Source organism: Leucopleurus acutus, assembly GCF_964270905.1.
Source record: "Leucopleurus acutus genome assembly, chromosome: 4".
NCBI lineage: Eukaryota > Metazoa > Chordata > Mammalia > Artiodactyla > Delphinidae > Leucopleurus > Leucopleurus acutus.
Genome location: NC_139146.1, coordinates 16583035 through 16609797, shown reverse-complemented (window position 1 = coordinate 16609797; position 26763 = coordinate 16583035). Strand labels below are relative to the sequence as shown.

Below are 26763 nucleotides of genomic sequence, written 5' to 3'. Positions count from 1 at the left end.
TCCCCTCCTCTCTCTCTACAGTGTCTCCTTAGCAGTCTCATAGTGTCAGCTGTCACATTTATGCTGGTCACTATTTACCTCTCTCTCTTTATTTCAAGAGCATCACATTCTGAATATTTGCTGGATTTCTACCTGGAAATTTAGCCACCAATCCACTTTAAGTTCACTCTGCTCATTGAGAAAAATAGTTATTAATAAGGTAGTTTAGTAAATCATGAGGAGTGTGTGATAGAAAAACAGGGCACTTTAAGAAACTATTGGAAGGGAACTGAAACTAGACTATGGATCACTGAAAGAGTCACCATGGAAGTGATATTTACACTGTAGCTTGAAGGATCACTTGAAATTAATTAGGCCAAGTTCAGTGGTTAGGAGGCAGTGTTCCAAGCAAAAGGAATACCATGCATAAATGACCTGAGAGAGTACAACTCTGAGTAACCGAAAAAAGAGAAGTTTATTGAACTGACAGAGCTGAAAGGAAAGAAGTGAGAGATGACCCTGGGGAATTAGCCTGGGTATGAGTGTAAAGAACTCCAGAAGTCAGGTTAAATATTTGGTATTTTTCATGCCAAAAGGAGAAGCCATTGAAGAGTTTTCATCCAGTTATTGATTTGATCATATCTGTGTTTCATAGAAAGTCTTCTACCTGAATGGATGTAAGGAGACCAGTTAGAGGTCAGGGGTGCTGTGGTCTTAGTAGTTCAGCATAGAGAACATGGAGCCGTGGAGCAGGAGGTGGCAGAGATGTTGGAGATCGGGCATTGGTTTGAGTTGTGTTGACCTGGTTGTACTGGTGTTTCTTGGTGATGAATTGGATGTGAATGTGGAGGATGATGGCAGGATGTTGGGAGTGGCAAGATGCTGGCTAGGTTTCTGCCATGAACAGCTAAATGGTGAGTTAGGGAACATGGGAGGAGGGGCAATATCTGGAAGGTGATGAATGTAAAAGTGCGTTTACTCTGAGACACCCAATGGAAATATCAGTTAGGTGGATATTTGCATCTGGAACACAACAGGACAGTCCGGGTTAAAATTTAGATCTGGAGTTCAGTATGAAAGTAGCAGATGAAAGTAGCAGATGACAGCAGATGTGTTATCCAAAGGAGAGTAGACTCTCTTTTGATATTAAACACCATCACTGCAAGTTCAAAACCTCAACTGTATTCTGTAACTCCTCTTCTTCTTTCTTTCTTGCTTCCTATATGAAATCAAGTCTTATCAGTTTAGCTCTCCATTTTCCTTCTTGTTCATACCACCATTTCTATTTCTAATAGTCTAATTAGGTTATTTTTATTTCTCACCAGAACTATTACATATTTGAGGGTAGCAAGACTGGTTGCCAGATTAGCAGACTAGTGCAGGAGAGTTAGGAGACTAGGCTAGGAGAGTTATGACTGTCCTTTGAACAAGGATATTAGCTGTGGGGAAGGAGGAAAAAGGATAGAGTTAATAAATATAGAATATGGAACAGAGGAATGGAAAATGAATGATTAAAACTAGTAGGGGAGACATTTGAAATGCCTCAACATGTATGTGTACAAGAACTTCTTTCCCTTTCATTTTTAACATAGCAAATATGAATCAAGTGATATCAATTTATTTTACCACACTGCTCTACACAAGCCTTATCCAGCCATAACAATTCTTTCAGGTAAAATTGATTCGAAGCAATTTTTGACAGAGCTAGGAATAAGTATTTACCAGACATTTTTTTCTAAACACTTCACATATATTAAAAATTTAATATTTATACAAATTCTATGAGATGCTTACTTATAGTACCCATTTAACAGATGAGGAAATTGAGGAACAGCAAGATTATGGTGTTTCTATCCCAAGGTCATACAATTTGTAACTGTCAGAAATAGATTTAAACCCAGGTGTTCTGGTTCCAAAGTCTGTATTCTTATCCAGCAGAATAAAAGATTTCATATGGTTAAAGAACCAGCTAATGTGCTAAGGAACAATGAGATATATAAAAATGCATAACTTAATATTTGATTATACATAGATACCTAATAGATATTTTAAATACCTATTGAAATACGCATAATATTTAAAAACTCAGAAACAGAGAGTAGAAAAGTGGTTTCCAGGGGCTGGAGTGTGGGGAGAATAAGGAGAGGTTGGTAAGACGATACAAACTCTCATCTATAAGATGAATAAGCTCTGAGGATCTAATTTAAAACATGCTGACTATAGTTGATAACACTGTATTGTATAATTGAAATTTGCTAACAGAGTAAAACCTAAATGTTCTTATCAAAAACAAAAAGATAAACACATGAAGTGATGGATGTGTTAATTAACTACATGAGGGGAATCCTTTCACCATGTATATGTGTCTCAAATCACCACAATTTATCCTTTAAATATCTCACAATTTTATGTCAATTATACCTCAGTAATTAAAAATTACTCAGCTTAAATATCAGGTTGGGAAAAAAAGAACATATTCTTTAACTAGTTTTAAAACGTATATCATAGAAAATTAAGAAAGTTATTTAGTTGTTCAAAGTTAGTTGAGTTCAATGGAAGATGGTTGAAATGAAAAAGGTTTCCTGTAGGGAAATTCAAGGGTCACCATTACCATTTATACCCAAACATCCACAGTATTCACCTTTCCTTAAGTAACACATAAGGAACAGCTGCAAACAATATATACAGAAATGGGTTTGGAGACTTTTGCCAACAAATCTACCACAGTTTTAAAAAGGAGAAAGGGTATCTGTGTGTGGAAATTCCACCCTGTCTCAGGTAGGTAGATATTATGAACAAAAGAGGAAAAGGCAATTTCCTATCTGATGGTGTAGAACTCTCTAAATCTGCCAGTCCAGTTTTTTCCCCCTTCTGTTTTAGGTTTTATAGGGCTTTCTGAATAGTCAATTTAGTATTTGTCACTAGTTTGGAAATTATTTTTCTGGAGCCAATATGAAGTGTTAAGTATTTATAGACAGAAACTTTGGCAAAGACTCTAAGAGAATCTTGAAATGGCCTTTCACTGTGGCAGAAGAGCTTGAACATATTCAAGTGCAAATCCTCATTTGTAGAGAGTAAGTGTAGGTTTGTGGAAATAAAGTATATGACTGAGAAAGTCGGTTTTTCCAGTATGACTGACTGATCATTAAAAAGCTTGTTTTTTATCTGAGTCGCTTGGAGGGAAGCTCCATAACATTCGTAGTAAACAATTTATGCAGTTAAAATATGAAAAAGACAAAGAAAAGCAAACTAAAAAGACGTTTTAGAGTAGAATGGGAATTGAGCCAATGAGCCTGACTGGTAGAGTCTTTGGAGGGAAGCCAGGAAGTCTGTGATATTTCTCTAGTTAGGATATATATATGTGGTATTGGCTAAAAAATGTTAACTCTTTCCATTGAATTTGAGACTCCTGATTCTGAAACTGAAAACTTGAGGCAAATTAAGATGTTTTTAAAAATATGATTAAAAAAATACCACATGCACACATGACATTTGACAATGCCTTAGATCTCTCTAAAATGTCAAGATAGGAAAATATCCAAAAGCGCTTTTTTTTTTTTTTTGGAGAAAAAGAGAAACTTGGATTCTAGCCAAATGCCTGCTGAGGAATTCTTATGAGAATTTCTGGAAACTGTACTTTTTAAGGTAATCATATTCTCCATGCTTGCATAGCCCCAAATGTTCCTTGAGTGAATTTAAAGTCTCATCTATTTGTGCCTTTTTGTTGTACATCTTTTAGACTTCAGTGGTCAAGTTTCACTTTGGCGAAGGGACGAAAAAAAATATTGTGTTTGGCACTACACAACCTTAGAATACTTTAAGAATAAATATGCCAAGAGAGAATCATATTATGTAGCTTGAATTATATTTTTCATGTATGATATGTATGTCTCCTTATGTTAGATAAATCGATATCAGCCTTTTGCTTTTCCATTAAAATAAATGCAAATATCTGATATACACATACTATGGTTGGAGGGCATAAGAGTGAGATATGATTTCAGGTAAATAACGTAAAATCAGCAGAGCTCTTATCTAAATGTAATGTTTTAAATCTTATCAACATAGTTTTTTAAGGAATAGGGAACAACCATCTACAATGAAAAATGACCAAGAAGAAAAATGCCAAACTTTCCTGCAACAATTTGGGAGATTAGTATCACCTGTATTAATTAATTCATTCTGTTGTATGATATAAATGGTGAAACTGTGGCCATACCATTGAGGGTCTTTTTTTTTAAATTCTGATAAAATGTACATAACATAAAATTTATCTGTAACTATTTTTAAGTGTACAGGTCTGTTATCATCATCCACCGCCAGAACTTGTTCATCTTCTCAAACTAAAACTCTGTATAAATTAAATCTTCACTCTCCATTTCTTCCAACTCCTAACTCCTGGCAACCACCTTTTTGTTTTCTGTCTCTGTGAATCTGACCGCTTTAGGTAATTTATGTAAGTAGAATCATACAATATATGTCTTTCTGTGGTTGACTTATTTCACTGAATGTAGTGTCTTCAAGTTTCATCCATGTTGTGGAATGTGTCAGAACTTCCGTTTTAAAGCTGGATAATATTCTATTGTATGTATATATCACATTTTGTTTATCTATTCATCTATCGATGGACACTTGGATTGCTTTTATCTTTTGTTATTGTATGCATTGAGCTTTAATATTATGTGATCCTTAAAAAAGACAGGTACGGGGCAATAAAACCATAGTAGTTTGGAAACAGAAAAGCTAGACTTAATTATGTCACAGTTAGGTAAATTAGTTAATTTCTCTCTGACTTAGTTTTCTCATCTGTAAAATAGGGATACAATTGTATGTTATAGTATTATAGTATTATTGTTATAGCTAATAATTATTAAACTTTCATTTTTTTAATGTATTCTGACAGAAACCGTATAAAGCAGGGACAGTTCCATTTCCCAGAGTTGTGAAATTGTGACATATGTGAGAAACTTCCTATTAAACTGTAAAACACTAAATTATGCAATAGATTATTCTACACAATGCCTGGCATACATAAAAATGTGAGATATACTATTGGAGAATAAAAACTGTTCTGTTTCATAGCCATAGGTGGCACACTTGGCAGGCATTGGAAAAAGGTGTGCCTTGATAAGAGATTATTGCATTTGGATTAATATAGATAATCACCATGACTAATGAGTAACTGAAAGCAAAAACTACAAAGCATATATAGAGAAAATATTCAAAATGTTTGTAATACTAAAATTGGTAAGGTGAATCTTATTTCCCAATACAATCAAATTTTTAACGGTGATGGTGGGCCTAAGGGGGTTGGGGGGAGGGTGAGTATCATCTTTCTAATGTCACAATTTTATAGAAATCATTACAAGTCTCTTTATTAATCAGCAGTTGAAAAATCTACTGATATGTTTTTGAGTTGTTTTATAGAACTTACATTTTTTTCTACATATCAAATATGTAACACAAATATTGGGTCATGTGATGCATATTCATTATATTAATAAATCTTTTTAAAAATACTGCACATACCTTTTAAGAGACTTCCTTCCAAAAACCAACAGTGGAGAGTATGGAGAGCCATGAAATCTGCCAGGATAGCTGTTGTGAAGGATGGCAGGAGACTGAGGGCTAGAGCCTTGTGGGATGGGGTATACTTTAGGTAGAGTGCATCCAACTGAGAAACTGACTTGATTTCCTGCTGTCTGCTGTAAGTACCATAAGTAATAATACAGAAATAGTTGGCTCACAATTTCATTTATTCAGTGAATAATGAGAGAGCCTCTAGTAGTTGCTAGACTTAGTCCCAGAGGCTGGGAACATAGAAGTGAATATGATGAAAAATGTCTCTTTTGTGGGGAGGATCAACTGTGGGAGAGTTGTAGGATGATTCTACAAATATATAAGTTGGATAATTATGGATAGTGACCTGTTTTATGAATAAAACTAAATATAGTGATGTACTAGAGAATGATGGAGGTATGTGGAGAATACCCTTTATATCAATATAAGGTCATTTAGAGAACTGCCTCCTGAGAACGGGGCATCATAAATGTCAATCATTCAACTAGTCTGCTCCATCAGGATGAGGATCATGTTTTCCTTGTTGGTTAGTACATCCAAAGAGCCTAGTACAGAGCCTGGTCCTTGGTAAACATACTATGATAATGCTCTATAAGTGTAAATTACTTTTTAAAAATATTTTAATAGATGTCATGTTACTTAATTTTTAGAATGACCTGAGGTAGTGTGCCAAGAATTATTAACTACATTTGGTGAGTTTGAGATACTTAGATCACACAACTAGTAAATGGCAGAACTGACCAAAAAAAAAAAAAAAAATACAGAAGGAGCTTTTCAAACAGTCCTCTTCTTAAATATATGTCACAATGATTCATGATTAATCGTGTTGTTAATATTGAGTATGGAATTTTTATGAGTGAAAATCACATTTATTTACATAATAATAGTGGACTGATTTCAAATCAGTTTTGATATGCTTGCGCCCTTACAATGGTCCAATAAGAAAGACAGTATTATCATATTCATGATTATAGACATAGAAATAGTAGTTGAGAAAATTTGTCTTCATCAATATCACATACACTAGCAAGTGGAAAACCCATGCTTTTAATCTAAGATCGAATAGGGGGACTCTTTGCTTTTATGGATTTCTTTATGTATTTAAAATATTTTTATTTTAAATTCTAAACCTAACACCTTTACTTTCTAAATAGTATATATTTTCCCCTTTTTACAAAATGTTAGCTCTTCATTGTATTGAATTTAGAAAATATCTTAAAGAACAAAACAGAAATAACCACCATTAATAATCTGGTATGAGTAATTGAACTCCTTTTGTCCTAAAAAAAATTACAAATGTGAAATGTGTTTTGAAATTTGTGTAAAAGCTAGAGTATTATTTGATTTAAATCTATTATTTAAGTTTAATTTAGTGAAGTAAAGGTAATTTTGTGAGTTAGTCAAATCAGAATTATAGTGATGTGGCCTCACATATATGAAGTAAGTCAACATGAGGAATATTTTGCTTATAGTTTCCTTTTTATCCTGATTTTATCTTAATTGTGCTAACAAAGGCATGGTTTATCTAAAAAGAGATCTGAATAAGGTCAGATCTCTAAAAAATGTTGACATTTTTTACTGTGAACCTAAAATATGTTCCTTCTAATAACTGAAGCTTTATTTCTATAACTAGAATCTACATTTCTGTGTGTGTGTATTGAATGTTTGTGTTCTGTTGATTACAAACAACACTTCAGCAGTGCACTATTCAATACTAGTACTGACATCCCTTTTCTTAATGAGCACTAAATGTGTGCCAGTCACTATTCTATGTGCTGTACACCCTTTATCTCATTTAATCATCAGAACAACCCACTGAATGTGGTACTTTTATTATCTCAAAGTTACTGATGAAGAAACAGGGGCACATGCAAGTTAAATAATTTTCTAAGTTCATATAGATAAAAATGACAAATCCAGGATTTAAACCCACTAACAGCATCCTTGTCTACCTTTAGAAATAAGTTGTAGGCAAGGAACAACCCTTGTTTAATATCTAATTTTAAATAGCCTCTAGATGAAGATAACAAATGTATTAGAAAATAATGGCAATTATATGCATTCTATTTCAGACTATTTTCCCACTTTCAATAAATTAAGATAAATGGCATATTTGTTAAAGTGCGAAATGTTAGGAAAAAATCTCAGTTCTAGTCATAGATCTCTACTAACCCTGAAATTAGGGATACCACTTTAACTCTTTGACCTGGAATTCTTTATTCAAAGGAATCAAAGGAGATGATTTCAAAGTGTTTTCCAATTCTAAAATTCTATTAAATCATCTTCTATGTTATCATTTGATTGTCTGTGAGTCAGTGAATGTAGTCATGGCTTCAACCTTCTCCACATGTTTCTCTTGCATCCTTACTTGTAAAGTGAGACTGAGTGTAATGAAAGAATGATAAACCTAGTCACACAAGCCCCTATTTTTAAAACTATGAAGCATCAGTGTAATTTAACAAGCTTAATAGTATTCCATGACACATAACTAAAATTATTCTTTAGAAAAACTCAGAAAGGAAGAGCTGTCTATAAACAACCGTCTTTGTTGGCTTCAGTACAAATAAATTATATAAAATAGGCATCACTTCCTTATTCTGTAGATTTACTGATTTCAAAGGCCTCTTACCTACTTTTTAAGAACTTTAGCAAGATATAATTCACTTTCCATAAAGTTCATCCCTTTAAGGGGTAAATTCCCTGGTTTTTAGTACATTCACAGAACTGTCCAGATTGACCCGTATTTTCTCTCTTTGCTTGTTGAAGAGCATCTATCCCCACAAAGTGTTCGGTAGTGGCATTCTACCAGTACTTGCTGAATAAACCACTTAATGGATATAAGGGTATAGCAGAGGGAACCAGATAATCCTAGCTAAATGCAGATGAAATAGCTTGTAAAAACACAAGGAGTAATTATGTATTCAGATATAGATTCCCAGAGACATGCAAATAGATGATTAAAATAACATGTTTATTTGTAATTTTAGCACCTAGAGAAACAGTGTAGGCTTGTTAGCATCAGATAATTTGCCAAGTATGACATTTGTCTCATATATTTGGAATCACTTTATGTGGGACTTAAATTCATAGACACATCATAGCATCTTCAGAGTAAAATGAATTAACACTCAAGAGTAGTTTTTTGTTTTTTTTTTAAATAGATTATCACTTGAGAAAGGGCAACATCATAACATTTAATGGCAAAAGTTGAAATTTTTCCATGGGCCCTAGTGATTTAACAGCTCATAAAACCAACAAAAAGAAAGTTTGATCCTTATTTTAGGTTCCTTCTTGTTGATTCTAAGTTGAAAGCATAGCAAGAACGTTTTCACTGGCAGTCTCCTTTATCTTAAAATGTAATGGCACAACATATTTGTCAAAAGCAGCTAAATTATTTCTCATGTGTACACTTGGTTGAGGCAGTTATTACTATAGAAAAGACGAAAAAGAAAATGAGATTTTATTCCCTATCTTGTTTCACCCGTAGCTCCAATGAGCATTTGCCTGAGTGTTCCTCTTCATTTCACTAAATGATTATTCTTTATGTTTACTCAGTCCTTGGCCACCCGCTTGGGTGCCCTAATGAGTGGGTTCCCTGGAGTTTGGGCCTGTAACTGTGTATTATGAAAATTCTGTCTGGTGATTCTAATTTGTAAACCTCGTTAGAAACCACTGCATTAAAAGTAAGTAAGCTCTTTTTTATCTCTGCCCTGGGTTCAGTAGTTTTCATTATCCAGTAGATGTCTTTGTAACTTAACTCAAAAGATTTTCCTGACTTTTGATGCTGTCCACAAAAGCATTTTCAGGAGCTACTTAATCACTATTTTTAACTGATTCTAAGATTTTATTAAAAAACATTTTAATGTGTGATAATTACTAGTAAGTTTTTCATTTTAATAAGAAATTACTAAGATTTATAGTCACTGGCACTATGTGATGACTATGTTTATCGTCACCATCATTATATGATGACTTTATATTTGTCTGACATTCTGCAAAACTTCATTATTTTTGCATTTGGAAGCTTCATATTATATGTGAAGAAGCTGAGGCTTAGAAAAGGTGACAGGTGCCTGGATAATAGCATCAAGATTAAAACCGAGGAATGTAGAGGTAACTTTGCTAAATCTCACCCTGCTGATTAACAGAGACCTTATTTTCAGCAAAACAACATATACAATTATTGCTATTAATTTGAATTTTATTGAGTATACATTTAATTTGAAAATTTTTATTGGTTTCTGATTTGTAAATACATTTACAAAGTTTTTACCAAGTTTATACTTTTACATATCTAAGAATGTACTGTTTCCACTCCAGATTATGCTGTTCTTCCTACACTTGTGTTTTCTTGCCTTACACTTAATGTTATTTCTGAAAGTAGACCCCAAATAAGCTAATTTTGGTTTTGCTAAGATTTTCTTAAATATAAACCACTAGTAACTCTTAAATATATTATTTTATGGCTATTAACTAATACATACATGAGTGGTTATTTATTCTTTTGTTACATATGTTCTGAGTAATCATGTACATTTTATTTTATTTTATTTTTCTGAGCTGGTTTCCTTTTTTTAAAATTTTTATTGGAGTATAGTTGCTTTACAGTGTTGTATTAGTTTCTACTGTCCAGCAAAGTGAATCAGCTATATGTATACATATATCCCCTCTTTTTCTGATTTCCTTCCCATTTAGGTCACCACAGAGCACTGAGTAGAGTTCCCTGTGCTATACAGTAGGTTCTCATTAGTTATCTATTTTATACATAGTATCAATAGTGTATATATGTCAATCTCAATCTCCCAATTTATCCCACCTCCCCCCTTGGTATCCATGCATTTATTCTCTATTTCTGCTTTATGAATAAGATTGTCTATACCAATTTTTTCAGATTCCACATATATGCATTAATATACAATATTTGTTTTTCTCTTTCTGACTTACTTCACTCTGTATGACAGTCTCTAGGTCTATCCATGTCTCTACAAATGACCCAATTTTGTCCTTTTTATGCCTAAGTAATATTCCATTGTATATATGTACCACATCTTCTTTATCCATTCCTCTGTTGATGGGCATTTAGGTTGCCATTGTTATAAAAAAAATGAAATACCTAGTAATAAACCTACCTAAGGAGGCAAAAGACCAGTACACAGAAAACTATAAGACACTGATGAAAGAAATCAAAGATGACACAAACAGATGGAGAGATATACTATGTTCTTGGATTGAAAGAATCAATATTGTGAAAATGATTATACTACCGAAAGCAATCTACAGATTCAATGCAATCCCTATCAAATTACCAACAGCATTTTTCACAGAACTAGAACAAAAAATTTTACAATTTGTATGGAAACACAGAAGACATCGAATAGCAAAAGCAATCTTGAGGAAAAATAAACAAACAAACAGAAAAAAGAGCTGGAGGAATCAGGCTCCCTGACTTCAGACTATACTACAGGGCTACAGTAATCAAGACAGTATGGTACTGGCACAAAAACAGAAATATAGATCCTGCACATTTTAAAAGACAAGTTATTAATCAAATCAAACTTTTAAATTTTAGATTTTTATAGGTAATTGCTTTTCCTGAGCACTGAACTTCTAAGAATTAAAATATACTCTAATTATGAATAAACAGATTAAAAAATGTTGGCAAAGCCTTGCAAACCAAGGCAAAATTATAACATTTTAGTTGATTTTAATATTACCTTAGCAAATAGAAATAAGAAGTTAGATGTTTAAAAAATATTCATTAAAAGTAGAGAAAACCTTGTTCATTTATTCACACAACTATTGTCTCTAGTAGGCAATTGAGTATGAATTATAATTTGTGGTTTCCTTTAATGAACAGTTTGCTCAAGCAGAAAACCTGAAAGAATATATTACACACAGGGTTGTGACAGCTTATTGAGACCTAGAGCATAAGACATGAGCACTCCTCTCCTCAAACACTTACAATTTTAAAAAATTCATAGATGTGAGAATAGCCATTGCCAGACAAAAAGTATACCTACTCTGTTCCACACTTACAGATATATTTCTGGTTGCATATATTGAATTGGCTATAAAGACCAATGAATTTAGGAATATAATCTTTAAAACCTAAGCTGTTTGCAGCAAAATGTCATTGTAAGAGCCCAAGATAAAGGATAACTTTAAGAATGTCATTAGGCCGATGAGGTCAGAAAAGATGGTTTTGATCATTGTTACACATCTACCACTTAAAATAGCACATAGTAGGCCTTAAGTAAATATTTATTGGATAAATTAATGAAAAACAACTACACAAGTATAGTTGTTGCTTAGAAAGGTATTATATGACACATCAGTCATTTTTAATATAAAAATAAGCTGTAATTTAATATTATTTCTTGAGATGGGTATTGGGTCAGAAACTTTTTTTCCTTATCACAGATGAGTCATAAAACTAATTTGAAAATCACAGAGAATCTCAAATTAGGTCCCTGAATAGACAATTATTAATTGTAAAGTATCTTCTTTTAAGGAGGTAATATTTGTGTTACAGATTCTTGGCTCCAGGAATTTTATACATATCTTCTAATCTTTGGTTTTGCAAATTTATTTTTTCATGTGACTAAAAAAATATTTATCGTTATTCCTGCTCACCAAATATTGCAGTGCAATTCTCTAAATTTAACAACATTCAAAACACTATGCAATAAAATAAGAGAAAAAATTTCATGCTCAGTGTTCACCATTGTAATATAACTTAGATTACTTTCTCAATTGCTACTATGAAAACTTTAAATGTAGGAAGTAAACTGCACTGAGAAGATTAAGTTTTCCTAAAGGGGTTTCATTGGCAATGTAGTAACTGGGAATTATGTTCTCTATTGTAGAATGTTTATGAAAATTGCTTGATTTGCAATTTCATTGGTTTTACTGAAAGCTCATGATGTACAAAAAAAAAAAAAGATGTGCTGTGTGAATAAGAACTGTATCTACACAAGGATAAACAGAAAAAACCTTGATTAAATGAAGTGTGCAAGATGGTTACAGGCTCATTCCAATATCTTTGAGTTTGCAGTTACTTGGAAGCATAAAGTTTGTCATGCCTTAGTTTTGACACGGAATATACTTTTTTTTTAAAAGTGAGAACAAATTTTATTTTATTGCCATGATTAAAAACATGTCAAAAAGAATGAAAAATGTTAACATATTAAATCAACTTTTAAAAAGTGAATTAATAGATTGTAGAGCTCCAAAACAAACACATCGATATTTTCTAGTGAATAAATTTCATGTACTTAATCTTTCTCTTCACTGAATTTTGAATTTAATTCATACTTGTTATATTTTAAAGAAGGAAATTTCCAACTTGAATTTCCTATGCTTTTATGGAGTTTATTCTTAGGGAAATTAGGTGGATGAAGGTGGTTTTATACTACAAAGACACAAATTGAAAGAGGTAAACTTAGCTGTTGTAAATACTATTACTACATTCAAATAACAATATTAACTTGCAAGGGTCTCTTTTTGTCACAATCAATAGTCTAATTTGAGGGTTTTGGGTTTTTTTTAGAAAATATTTTTTCAAAGAAAGACTATGCAGTGTAATGGACAAATGTTTTTGGTAAAGGGGAATTTTATGTGAAAATTTGCACAATGATTTTTCATATATATACATAGAATATTAAAAATTGTCAATAAAAACATGTTGACAATGCTTAATCACACTTTAGTATTAATAAAAACGTTAATAAAGACTGTTAAAACTGTAATTTATTCTCTTATTAAAAAGTATTCTCTGATTAACTGAAAAAACACTCATAGGCTCTAATATCTAAATACAATCACTAGAGGAAAGGGATAGATTTCCTGTAACATTTATTAACATAAGCAGACTGTGAGAATTCTATTAGTCTAGACAGGAGAACTGCAGTGTTTCTTTTGTTTTTCTTATTAATTTTGACAGACTTGAAGTGCTTGCAATTCTGCACTACCAGGTTTCCATGAATCCCCTACTCTGATATAGTTTAATTTTTGCATACTTACCATGGATTTAAAAAATGCTTTAAAATGGGTTTTAAAAAGTTACTTAAATATGAGTGCAGAAAAAACTAATTAGTAATGGAAGATTACATGAAACATTTTTCTTTTGTTTTGGTTTTAGTGAAAAGAATATGCCTTTGAAAAATAAAATCAAAGCATCTATTGATGTCATCCTACTCATGGTTATAGAGTCATAAATTGAGAAAGAGTGAGAGTATATTTGGACAAAATAATCAAACCATGTTATTTCATGGAGATGATTACTTGTAGTCAGTAAGTATTTATGATTGGCATATCTTTTTCATCACTCTTGAGTCTAATCTCTTAAAGTATAGAGATGTTTTATTGTATTTTGCTCATTTTTTTCTCTTTTCGAGAGAGTACACTTCTGTAACAGTTCAATGATTTCTTTAAAGTGAAATACTTTTTAAAAAATGCATTAATCTTCTTGTGATACTGTTATCACACTAAAAAATTTGGTACTTTGGCTTTGACAATGAGAAATAGAAGACAACCCTCCACACTGAAATATCTTTTTAAAGAAAATGTATTTTGCTATTTATTTCTTTATTTTTCACATTTGAAAATATTCTTTCCAATTAATTAGTTTTTACTTTGCTAAACATCAGGGAATCATTCTTAGGAAATTAGTTTTTACTTTGATAAACATCAGGAATCATTCTTAGGACTTTTGCTACTCAATGTAATTGTTACAGTTGATGGTTCACCCCAGCTGGTGTCCTCTGCTCTTAATTTTGCATATAAAATACCATTCCCTTCATTTCTATGTATATAACTACAAGATGTTCTACTGCAATAAGCATACTGGCTTTTAAATCATAGAACAAATGTAAATTAAGTGCCTACTGTACGCTAAACCCTATGCCAGAAACTAAATGTTCCATGTTCCACTGAAGCTTAGAAGAGAAACAGTCTTTCTTAATTCATTGAAATAGGCTTTCTAAATATAATTAAGCACAGTGCATTGCAAAAAATTTATGCTTTGACAGTGAATTCAAAGTTTTCAGAAGATATATTTTAGATTAAAGTTATATTCACTCCTGAATATTGATGAGCTAATGCTGTTTCATATGAATAGAAATTGTTACATTTTTGAAGTTAAAAAAACATATATGGGACTTTGTAAACTATAAATGGGACTTTAATTTTACAGTGTGAAATAGTTGTTTAAAATATATAAAGAAGGCTTCCCTGGTGGTGCAGTGGTTGAGAGTCCGCCTGCCGATGCAGGGGACACGGGTTCGTGCCCCAGTCCGGGAAGATCCCACATGCCGCAGAGTGTTTGGGCCCGTGAGCCATGGCCGCTGGGCCTGCGCATGCGGAGTCTGTGCTCCGCAACGGGAGAGGCCACAACAGTGAGAGGCCTGCATACCGAAAAAAAAAACAAAAAACAAAAAACATATATATATATATAAAGAAATATAAGCAGTATAAACTAATAACCAACTAAAATAAGATAGAATAGCTATAAGTCAAAACATGATGTCTTTGGTATTGAGTAATCGAAATTTCTTCAAAGGTGAAAGCTAATGTGCAAAGGTGAAATGGGGCAGAGGGATAATTTTGGCATTGTAGCAATTCCATAAGAAAAATCTAGCCATGCCTCATGTGGGGCCACTTATTCATAGGAGCTGCATTGTAGTTGTGCCATTATTATTTTCTTGTAGTGTTTCCTATTTTTTTCATAAATTTCACTCTTAAGAAAGGCGATTTCATTGACTCAACCCAGTCATAATTTGTTCCTCTTGGGTCAAGTATTCCCACCCTCTTGCTCTAATTTTTGGATTGTGGGAGGGGCAGGGGAGCTTGATCAAAACTTGATCATATCTTGTTTTGCATTGTCCTTCTAAAGGGGCATGGTGTGTTAAGAATGGGAAGTTATACAGGGTAGGAAGATGTTAGTAAGTTCATAGCATTAAAAATTACCTCATATTATAAGGTATACTACAGCTATCAGTATACGTTAACATTTTTTTCTTCTTTTTGCCCCTCATTTTAAACAGAACAGTAATCCATTATTTAAAATATAATAATTAACATATTCAATAAATGAATCCATTTTTTTTGCCTTAAGGTATCTGTCAGCTATTGCCACAATAATGTTGCATAATAAAGAGCCACACAATCTCAAAGCCCTACAACAATACACATTTATTCTCATGCATCTTTGTGTAGGCAGTTGGGTTGACCTAGTCTGGGCTCAACTGGAAAGGTCTGCTTCAGGCTACAAGTCTCTCCGTGTCAATGTCTCCTCTATTCAATGTCTGTTGTCCTCCTTCTGGTACTAGGGAACTAGCAGGGACGTAGTATTCTAGTAACCATGGCAGACGTACAAGAAAGCAACTACATTTCAAATCTGTACTTGGGTCATATTTGTAAATATCCATTGACTGAAACAGTATCATGGATGAGCCCAAAGTCAAGAGGCAGAGAGAGAAACTCCACCTAAAGGTGGGAGGGACTGTGAAGTTGCTTATAGGGATGGGTGAAGAATTGGGATCAATAATTCAATCTACCACAGCTTGTATGTTTAATATAAATCAAACTGCTTTTCTATTTTTCAGCAGTCTTAATAGAAGGCTTTTCTTTTAAAAAAATCCAGGATCTATTAAGTCAAAAAAAAAAGTGAAGAACAATTTGGTGGAATATTTTTATTTGTTTTTCTTATACTACATTTTCCTTTTGATGTGTGTTTACCACATTCAGATGAACAACTGTTGAAAAGTGTACTCCAGGATGCTTTTGCAGTGTGTTTGTTTTGAAGAATAGTATAAAAATTTCCATAAAGTTTCATATGCAACCACAGATATTTTAACTTGATCCTTTATTCTGCATTTACTTTTAGGCGTCCTTAAGAATCTGTTAAAATGCAGAAATTATGCAGTATTGATTTCAGGAAAAGTTGAAGTGGTTACACATGATTGCCTTTGCCTTAAAAGAAATCCTTATTTGGTTCTAATTTGAACAATATTGAAAGCACAACAAAACTAGCTTTTTATTATGTCACCACACATTTGGTGAGTTATGGAAAGCATTTTATTTCAGGAATGGAGTTAACTGTGTCTTGTCCACACTTCTAGCCATTCTTGTCATTTCTGGCTACTGTCCAAGCCTGCCTGTGACTCATACATACTTCTTTCCTGGTAAGAAATGCATCGAAATCCCGGGAACATATGCTGCTGACTGCTAGAAGAGTTTTAGTGGTGAGAGATTAATGCAATTGCTTTTATTTGAGAAATATAATTGGTCACAGTTACATACATGTAGCTTATATGTAAAATATGTTCTATTTTAAAACTCATGACAGTCATTTTTACTTTGCTTTTAAAAATGATGCTGAAAGGAATCTAAAATGTATATGCTTCATTCTTTCCTCTTATTCCAGAATAGTTGGAAGGGAAAAAGTACAAACTTATGTGAAATAAATGCACAGATATCTAAATATACACAAAACTTGATTTAAATTTCAGGTATAAAGTTTGAAATGACAAAGTATTTGTTAGCCTAAAATTCCAAAAAGAGGAGTATTCTAATTCCCAAATTAAATGTTGCTTCATCAGATATTATCATTATATCATGTTTCTCTTATTAAAGTGTTTTCTCTTTAAAAACATAGTAAAATATGGGCTTCCCTGGTGGTGCAGTGGTTGAGAGTCCGCCTGCCGATGCAGGGGACACGGGTTCGTGCCCCGTCTGGAAAGATCCCACATGCCACGGAGTGGCTAGAACCGTGAGCCATGGCCGCTGAGCCTGCACATCCGGAGCCTGTGCTCCGCAACGGGAGAGGCCACAACAGTGAGAGGCCCGTGTACCGCAAAAGAAAAACAAAAACAAAACAAAAAAAAACAAATAGTAAAATAATGTTTAGTATATAAGGTAATATTTTAGTACTAAATTTCTGTGAAATACATGATTTTTCTATTTTTTCTTGTCATTCTGAAGAAACACTGTACCTAAATGCAAAGATTTCCTTTCTGATGATCTCTGAAGCTTCAGTAAAGTTGGGGCCTGCAACAGACCTGTGTTCTCAAGAATTTCTAGTTCATGTATACATGCAGTAGTGGTGCTATTAATTTTCTCTAATAGGTCACATCTAACCCCTACTGGTCTTCCATTGTATGGGATCACAGGTCATTTCTCCATAGTTTGATTTTCCCCATTTTCTTCAAGATTTCAGTTTCAAAAGTTCAGAAATACCATCAAGATGAGACAGTACACTATGATTACAGCTACCACAGACTCTTGTGAATAAAGTTGGTTATACATCATAAATAAATAAATACCTCAAAGCATTGTTCACAGAGTATGATTGGACCTTACACACCTATGCAGTCCAAACAAGACATTCCTGACATTTAGGGACTTTTAGATGTAAACTGTTCTTTGCTAGGGCTGTCTCATAACTAAAGTATGAGTCACTTGCAAACCATAATAGATTTTGGCTCTGCAACATGATGAAGTGTTCTGGATGTAGTGAAAGACTTCACCCAGACTTATGGCAGCAGAATTCCCAGTGGTCACCCAAAATAGGGAAAGAAATGAAGAACAAAATTAAAGGAAATATGCAAACCCTGGCACCATCCCTTCACGGCAATACAACTCTTTATTCTTGTTGTTAAGAGATGGAAGTACTTGGAGTTTAAACCCATAAATGATAGTACAAGTAGGTGTTGAATTTTCTTGTTCCTAATGACTGAACTTAACCTCATACTTGAAATTTTAAAAAGGGGTAAGATATATGCCCTACCAAATGAAATTATTTGGTTAGTTCTTCTGCCAAAAGGCTAATATAGAATGTCAAACTTTCTGCAGAAATGTAATTAGACCTTCTGCTATGTATTCTCAATATATATAGGCTTTGACACAAATTTACTAAATAAGGCCTTGTTATTGGAAGCCAACATAGCATGCAAAATGTGTCAATCCCACTGAATTGGGTGAATCACATAGTATTTGGCTTCATTTGAAGAGAGGGAATGGGAAGTTATCACCAAACATTTAAAATATAAATTTGATTATTTACTTGAGCCATGGTTTCGATATTTCTATCTTGATGTCTTTGTTTAATGAATGTTGCTCTCGATTCCCAAGTTTAATGTCAAGTCATAGAATGTTTCTTTGCACACACCACCCTGATGTCCCCCAGCACAGAGCCGCTCCCTGCATTGCAGGCAGACTCATACTTCACACACAGCCTCATCTCAGACAGGAAAGGTGGAGTTTTCCTTTTCAGAGTCAAAGGAAGTGACAGCTCAGGCTTGATAGTTGTACTGATCCTGGTGTGGATTTCAGTTTGGTTACTTTGCTTTCAACTTCAACTTCTCACTTGAACCTCCATACAGAAAATTAAATGCTAGATTTCAGCATTTTATTTCACGCTGATGAAATAAAAATTGTTTTGAGTGTAAGATTAGACTTTATCCTCACTGAATTTCAGTAGCACCTACACAGTATAAACTAGGGCATCGTTTAGCAAAGTGTTATTGGAGTGACATCATAATGACCTATTAAGGGTAATACACATTTGAATGACCTCAGTTATTTTTTCAGGTTTATTCATGACTTTTGTGGCGTTTAGTGTAGTTGTTTCTGAAGCAATGATGGGCATTTCATAGGATCTTATATTCCAATCTCCCAACTGGGAGATTTCCTGAGTTGTTATTGTATATGTATATGTTTATATACAAGATGTTTTTCCTGAAGCTCTTTTAAATCATTCTTTTGAGTATAAGGTTATTGAATTATCATCAAGTATAATGTCATATCATAAAAATTATGTATGATGGCATCATGGACACACAAGAACTAGGAAATCAATGGAATTGGATTGGCTCTAAATATTATTGTCATATAGGGCAAATTTGATGAATACATTCCTTATATACCAATAACATATCTAATTTATTAAATTTGCTGAACATATGACTCTAATAAAAATGTAAAAATAACCTGGGTTTGCTTTTAAAACAAATATCTCTGGAGAGAAAGTTACATGCTAGAGATGGATAAGTTGTCAGAATGCAAAAATGAAGACAATTTTTGCCCTCAAAATTCTAGAAGTTACAAATTTGAGCAGTATAAATGATCTGTTAACCTTTGCAACAACCAATTTCTATAATATATAAATGTGTTGCAGAAATCAGAGCAAAAAATACTTCCCTTGAAATAAATATTTTTGGCAGAATTATTAATTAAAAAGGAGTGTTTAAATACAATCTGGTGGCATTATCACAATATCTTTGGAGGTAATACATGTGAACCCTAAGCATTATTTTTGGTGCAATGCTTTGTCACAATTTATGTGGTAATAGTAGTATTTGAGAAACTTGGAGTGTCAGTTTCACAAAACTAAAAAGGCAGTAATGTAAATAATTACGTTTGGCACTAAAAAAAAGCAACTAATCAAGCACTATTTGCTGTGATATGTCTTCTTTTACTCTTTTATAGTTTATGTACTTTATGTCTGTCCCACCAACCGTTTAGACTTTAGTCATTTCTGAAAATGAATATTACTGCATCTTTTGAGAAAAAGAAATATCTTCTTTGTAGACATTTTAAAAGCAGTAACTTTTACTGATATCTACAGAGAATTTAGCTATAGTTTCTTTACTTGTAATGTATATCCACCACCTTTTTGCTGAATGTTTAATAGTCTTCCAGTGACATCAATAAGGCAAACCTTCACAGATTATTTTCCCTTAATGTAAATATATATAAAGGAATTTAAAAATGAGCAAGAAGGTGGATAAAGTAGTATTTGTAGGGTAGATAATCAAACATTAATTTCTTCCAATATTATTTTCCTGTACACATCAAATGCATATTTTGTTTGAATGATCTCTGTCTTCGTGCAAAGATTAGAGACAGTGGTCTAAGGCATATTATCCTGCTTGCTCCCTAGCCTGGTTCTTTCCACAGATCTCTGCAAAAATCAGTGGGCTAGAGTTAAGAGGCTGACAATAGTTTTTCTTAGATAAATCACTTGACATTTCAATGCTTTGCTTTTGATTAGATGAACTTGATGATATCTAAGATTCCTTCTAAGAATTTTAATATTTCTTCTTGCAAATAAATGGATTCCTAAACCTTTGTTGTATTATAAATTTTACAGTCTTTCAAAAGAAAAAAAAAAGATTGTTTTCCAGAACATGTTATGTAGGTTGCAGGAAGACTGTGAATTAAAAATATGTTTTGGGGCATTTTTCATCCTGATTCACTAAGAACCACTTTATTTAGCTTGCAGAGAGATTGTGTATTTAAGAATATGTTTTTAATTGTGGTTGAGATAGTGATCACAATGCAATTATCAGTTTATTAACTGGAGAATGAGCTCATAATGGACATTGATATTTTAGTCAATTCCTTAGCCTTGAATATAGTGTATTACTTCTGTAATACCAACTTAATTTAGTGAAATACCATATTTTATATTTACACATATGTAATGATTTGATCGTTGCTATTGCTAACTAATAATAATAGCAATTGCTCATTTATTATGTATCTGTATTCTGATTTATTGACTTAAGAAATTAAAAGTAAATCCCCAAGATATAACATCATTCCTGATGCAGTGCAGAATAAAATGATAAATTGCGTATAATAGGAAAAAATTTTAAAGAGAAAAGCATTGTACTCATTTCATGGTAACTTTGCATAGTAAGAGTTTTAGTTTTTAAATATCCATTTGGCTATTCAGCAAGTAGAATATCAAGGATTCTATTCCTTCAGCATAAATAAGTTTGGTGACAATATTTAAAGCCATATTTTTAATTAACTTTTACCTTTACAAAACTACCAAAAGGCAAACCAATTTTTAATGAATTGATCATTAGCCTTAGCGCCTTAATCTCGGTCATATTTTTGTCTTTAAATATCATCATTTACCAAGGTTTCACTGTCTAGGGATCAGGTGTCTCAGCTTAGAAAGTCATTCTGAAGGTACCTAAATGGTAATGGAGTGATGGCCATAGACAATACCTATGGTTCAGCCGTTAGCTGTAGCTGATGTTTTTGCTATGAATAAGTCAACCACAAAGCTACCAACTGCCTTTGTAATTGTAGCAGATGAAACCACATATGTTCCTTAAGGGTCAAATATCTAAGCACAAAGGTCAAATTTGATAGGCAGGCATAAAATATGCAAGTACCTTATCTTAATGGTGTAATGTTTCTTTCATCTTTGAGGGTCAATTTTCACCAACTTACAGAATTGATACCTTAAAATGTCCCCAGACTTAAGTGATGGAAGCTACTGGCAGTTTGTATTTGTTTTGTTTTCATTTAAAATACAGCCACTTGTGAAGGGAAGCTTCTGAGTTCAAAATGTGATATTTTTCAGACTTCCCTGGCGGTCCAGTGGTTAAGACTCTGTGCTTCCAATGCAGAGGTCATGGGTTTGATCCCTGGTCGGGGAACTAAGACCCCATATGTTCACAGCTTGGCCTAAAAAATAAAAAAATTATTTTTAAATATGATAGTTTTTACAAAATAATATTTAAATGCAATTATTTTGCTTATTTCAGATCCAAACAAATATAAAAACAGATGTAAAACACTAAAGGGGCAATGCTGGCACTAAAAGCTTAGCTATCCTGTAGTTTTTTTTTTTTTTTTTTTTTTTTTGTGGTACGCGGGCCTCTCACTGCCGCGGCCTCCCCCGCCGCAGAGCAGCAGGCTCCAGACGCGCAGGCCCAGCGGCCATGGCTAACGGGCCCAGCCGCTCCGCGGCACGTGGGATCCTCCCGGACCGGGGCACGAACCCGTGTCCCCTGCATTGGCAGGCGGACCCCCAACCACTGTGCCACCAGGGAAGCCCTATGCTGTAGTTTTTGGTGTGTCTTTTAGAAGAATGGAATGTATTTACCAACATATACTTTTTTTAGTGTAGGAATTATATCTTAGACAGTTTTTAAATCTCAGAATTTTAAAATAAACCACTAATAGCCATTATCTATATTATTTAAAGTTATCTAATTTGTACAGAAAGAAAGGACTCTTTAAAAATTATAATGTCTTAATTCTTATTTCCAGATATCTTCTCTAAACTTTTAATGTTTGACTCCTGTGTTTTATATGATAATATTTCAAAACAAATCATACCAAATCTTAGTCCAAAGAGGGGGTAGTAATGGAAAGAGACTCTCAGGTTGGTGGCAGATCCAAGAGAGTGGGCCAGGTGCATGTTAGGATCTGGACTCATCAAGAGAGATGATAACTGCCAAGGACAAGATGCAGGGCAGTTCAAAGAATTATCCATGGTGTGGGGAACTAACTTCTTGGAATCAAGATGTCAACAATATGTTTTCCTGGAGGTAGTTGTAAATGTTTCTATTTGTACATATTTCCATGATCAAACTTCATTTCTTCCCTGCAAGGGACGGTGGCCTGTCTTATTTTCATCTTTTTTTGTTGTTTTTTTGTTTTGTTTTTTTTTGCGGTACGCGGGCCTCTCACTGTTGTGGCCTCCCCCGTTGCGGAGCACAGGCTCCGGACACGCAGGCTCAGCGGCCATGGCTCACGGGCCAAGCCACTCCGCGGCATGTGGGATCTTTCCGGACAGGGCACGAACCGTGTCCCCTGCATCGGCAGGCGGACTTTCAACCACTGCACCACCAGAGAAGCCCTCATCTGTATTTTTAATGACTAACATATACCCTTTATGTGATAGATCCTAAAATATTACATGGATAAATATTGGAATCAGTGACCACCTCATAGGTAAACAGGGTCCATGATCTTGGAATTCTTGGTAGTAGAAACATGGCACACTGAGTCAGAAGTGAAGGGATTGCAGGATGACACCTACTTACGCCAATAAGTTCAAATCTCCTCTCCTAGGTAATTCGTACTCCAGGCAATTGAGGGAATCTAGAGGAGTCATGCTGAAAGCTTTTCAGGAATACTTGAGGAAGTGTGAAGTGGAGAAGAGAGACTGGACAGTTAGAGAAAATATCCAGATTTTTCTTTAGAAAGGAATACAAAGTTTCAACTTTTTGATTGGCAAGCTGACACTGATTTGGAAAAAGCATAGTCTGGCTTATTAAATGGATGACCTGTTGTATCCTTAACCAAAAATATAACCTTTGCATATATCAGATCCAATGATGAGATGTTCTAGATCTGTGCCTATAACTGGCTGATTCTAGATACATTCAGAAATGTTTAGTTTTGAACTCATTAATATTTAACTAAATTTATTCTTGCTAATAAAAAAGGAAACACTTTTCTGTACCTGAAGTGATGGAGTTGGCCAAAATTTCATAGAGAATACGTGATCACAGACTTCTAGAGCTGTATCTAGGAATCACCTAGTTCATTTTTTTTTTTAATTCTGACAAAGACTTATAGGCTGACCCAAGATTATATGGCTAGTTAGTTCATATGTAAGTGTTCCAAATTCCAGACAGGAATAATATGCACATTTGTAAAAATATATTTATATAGCTGTGACATACTTTTCAGATATGATTCATGTATTGAACACACACACACAAGCAAGGGAGGTATGTGTGGAGAGAGAGAAAGACAGGTTTGCATTGTAGTGAAGAAAACACTGACTCACTAGATCTTAACCTATGTACCTTTGGTTAACTCATTTCTCTAATGGAAGATAATAGTACCTGCCTCATAGGGCTCTTTTGAGGATTTTATATGTATATACGTGTGTGTGTGGATGCATGTATATATGTGTGTACACATATATATAACTTAAAACAGTTTTTGCCATGCGCATGTTAGTTATAACTATTAAAATATAGAAGGGTCTTGTTCAGTTCATGCACTCATAATGAAGAATCTTTCTATTATACCCAACATGCTTCTAGTGTGTGGTACAGGTCCTGATGTATCTTTGATGTCATGTTTAATTGGTGCCAATCTGTATTCTCTTTACCCTCAATTTAGTGTTCTTCCTTCTCCCCACAGATATGAACATATACTTACATAAACACACACTCATATATGCATGTCACATATGCAGTCTCTCTCTGGTTCTGAGGAACACCTAGTTCTGTCCTGGTAGTTTGAAAACCAAGATCTACTTTTTGTTGAAGGCTTCCCTCTGTGCTAGTCATTTTGCCAGCATCATCAAAGTTTAGTCTTCATAAAATGCTCCAAGATAAATGTTATTATCCTAATTTTAAGATAAGGAGACTGAAGCTCAGAGAAATTAAGTGCTCGAGTTTCCCCAGTTAATAAGTTGCAGAGACAGAATCTGAACTCCGGTCTTTCTAATTCGAAAACTCATGTTTACAACCTTGCAAGGAAGTTGGAAATGCTCCTTATAGACTGCAGTTTTAGCCATTGTGGATCTTTTCTAAAGGAAGTGATGTAGAGAATGATGTCAGCCAAAAAAGAAGTGGCAGATTTCTAACTACTGAGGCTGTCTTAACCACTTCCTAGACTAATTTGAGCCACTAGCTATGATCAAAACTGTCCTGTTAAATGGTGGAACAATAATAATTATTTAGTACTGAATTTTGTACATTGTTTTCTGGGTTTTTCTTTTTTATCAATTGCTCATCCGTTTACTTGCCTAGCTTTCCTGTATGTCCCACTCATTTCTTGCCAGAGAATAATGACAATCCTACCTATTACTTCTCCCTCCACCCAAGCCCGCCCTCCTCTCTTCCTGGAAAAGAAGAAACCAGAATTCTTTTGCTCTCTCCTAATATTCATACTCATCACTCTTGGATCTGATGGAGTTTTTACAGTGTAACTATAAAAGATGACATTTCATCCTAGGAGAAAAATGTCCTGGTTATATCTGAGCTAAATGGATGGATGGATTTTTCTCCATGACTTGATTTTGTGACCCAACTGGGGAAGCTTTCAGTTTTATTAGCAGCTGTCTCCCCTTTTCTTATCAGATATTCAGCTTTTAGCACCTAGCTCGAAAGAGAAAACACATGGTTTGAAGTTATTATTTAAACTTCACAAATTGTTATTTCTAAACAATTTTTCTTAGGTAGGGAAACAAATAGCTCTGACAAGGATCTTTCAAACAAAGCTGTTAATATTTGCAATTTATATGAATGCTACATCTGAATGGAATGATTGTTTAGCTTTAGTCACATTAAGATGTGTTGAAAGGAGTGGAAATAGAAAGAAAAGATGTGTGTAGTTTTCTTCCCCTAAAGATTGAGAGTTGACTTTAAAGGGAAAAATGCTGATTGTTTCTTAAAACAAAATGTGAACTTCTTTATTTCCTTTGGACATTAGTTGCCAATATGTAAACATTTCAGGAAGAAATTTTATACAACCTCATCTGTGTGTCAGGCAACATTTAATGGTTGAAAGACAGTCCTAAGTCTCAACAATTCTTCACTGGTGCACAAATCTGGGGATTAAAATGACAGTTGATCGTGGACCTATTCTATTATAAACTCCAAGTTGATCATTTAAAGTCAGTTACGATCAACAAGTCAAATGATCTTTATTTGGCTTTTATATTTCTCTATAAATATTTCACAACTTTCTCTAGGGTATTTTCTGTTTTTGATGTCATATATGAAGGTTCTGATTCTTTTTGGAAGGACTATTTGAATAGACTCTTGGTATACAATTTAATTGGTATCTTGTAGACATATTCATACATTGTTTCTTTCTCTCCTTGTAGGTAGAAATAACACTTCAGGATATCAATGACAATCCACCAGTGTTCCCAACCGACATGCTGGATCTCACAGTGGAGGAGAACACTGGAGATGGCTCTAAGATTATGCAACTAACAGCCATGGATGCTGACGAGGTAGTTCAGACACCCTCTCTGAATTTTTGAAACCTAGTATTCCAGTGATCTATCAAATTTCTATTGTATGTTGACAACATTTATTTCCAAATAACTAAGGTTAAGCGTTGTGTGCTCTTTTCCAAAGAAATTAAATAATTCTTGAAATATGATATAGGAATGCTAAAATAAAGACTGTCTAGTCATGATTTTCCTTTGATCAGCAATTAACAACTCAGTTCATTGCTGGCTACATTTTGGATTTCTTAGCCAAATTATTTTAATTTCTCAAATAATAAAAAATTCCTACAGAAATATCTTATTTTTTAATGCTAGTATCACTCCCATTTGCTACCTTATAACATATATAGCTAAGAATTTATTTTTTATTTGTAATTGAAAAAAGCAAATTATTTAAAATTAAAAAAAATTAA

At 33.6% G+C, this 26763-nt stretch overlaps 1 protein-coding gene across 2 annotated transcripts in view; it reads left to right on the top strand.

Moving 5' to 3' along the window:
- Positions 1-26763, top strand: part of FAT4 (FAT atypical cadherin 4) — a 171154-nt gene that overhangs the window by 46877 nt on the left and 97514 nt on the right. For both annotated transcript variants that reach the window (XM_082838502.1, XM_082838501.1), the window contains one exon: positions 26219-26350. In XM_082838502.1, coding sequence (XP_082694628.1) covers positions 26219-26350 — 132 coding nt within the window. The remainder of the gene's footprint in view (positions 1-26218; positions 26351-26763) is intronic.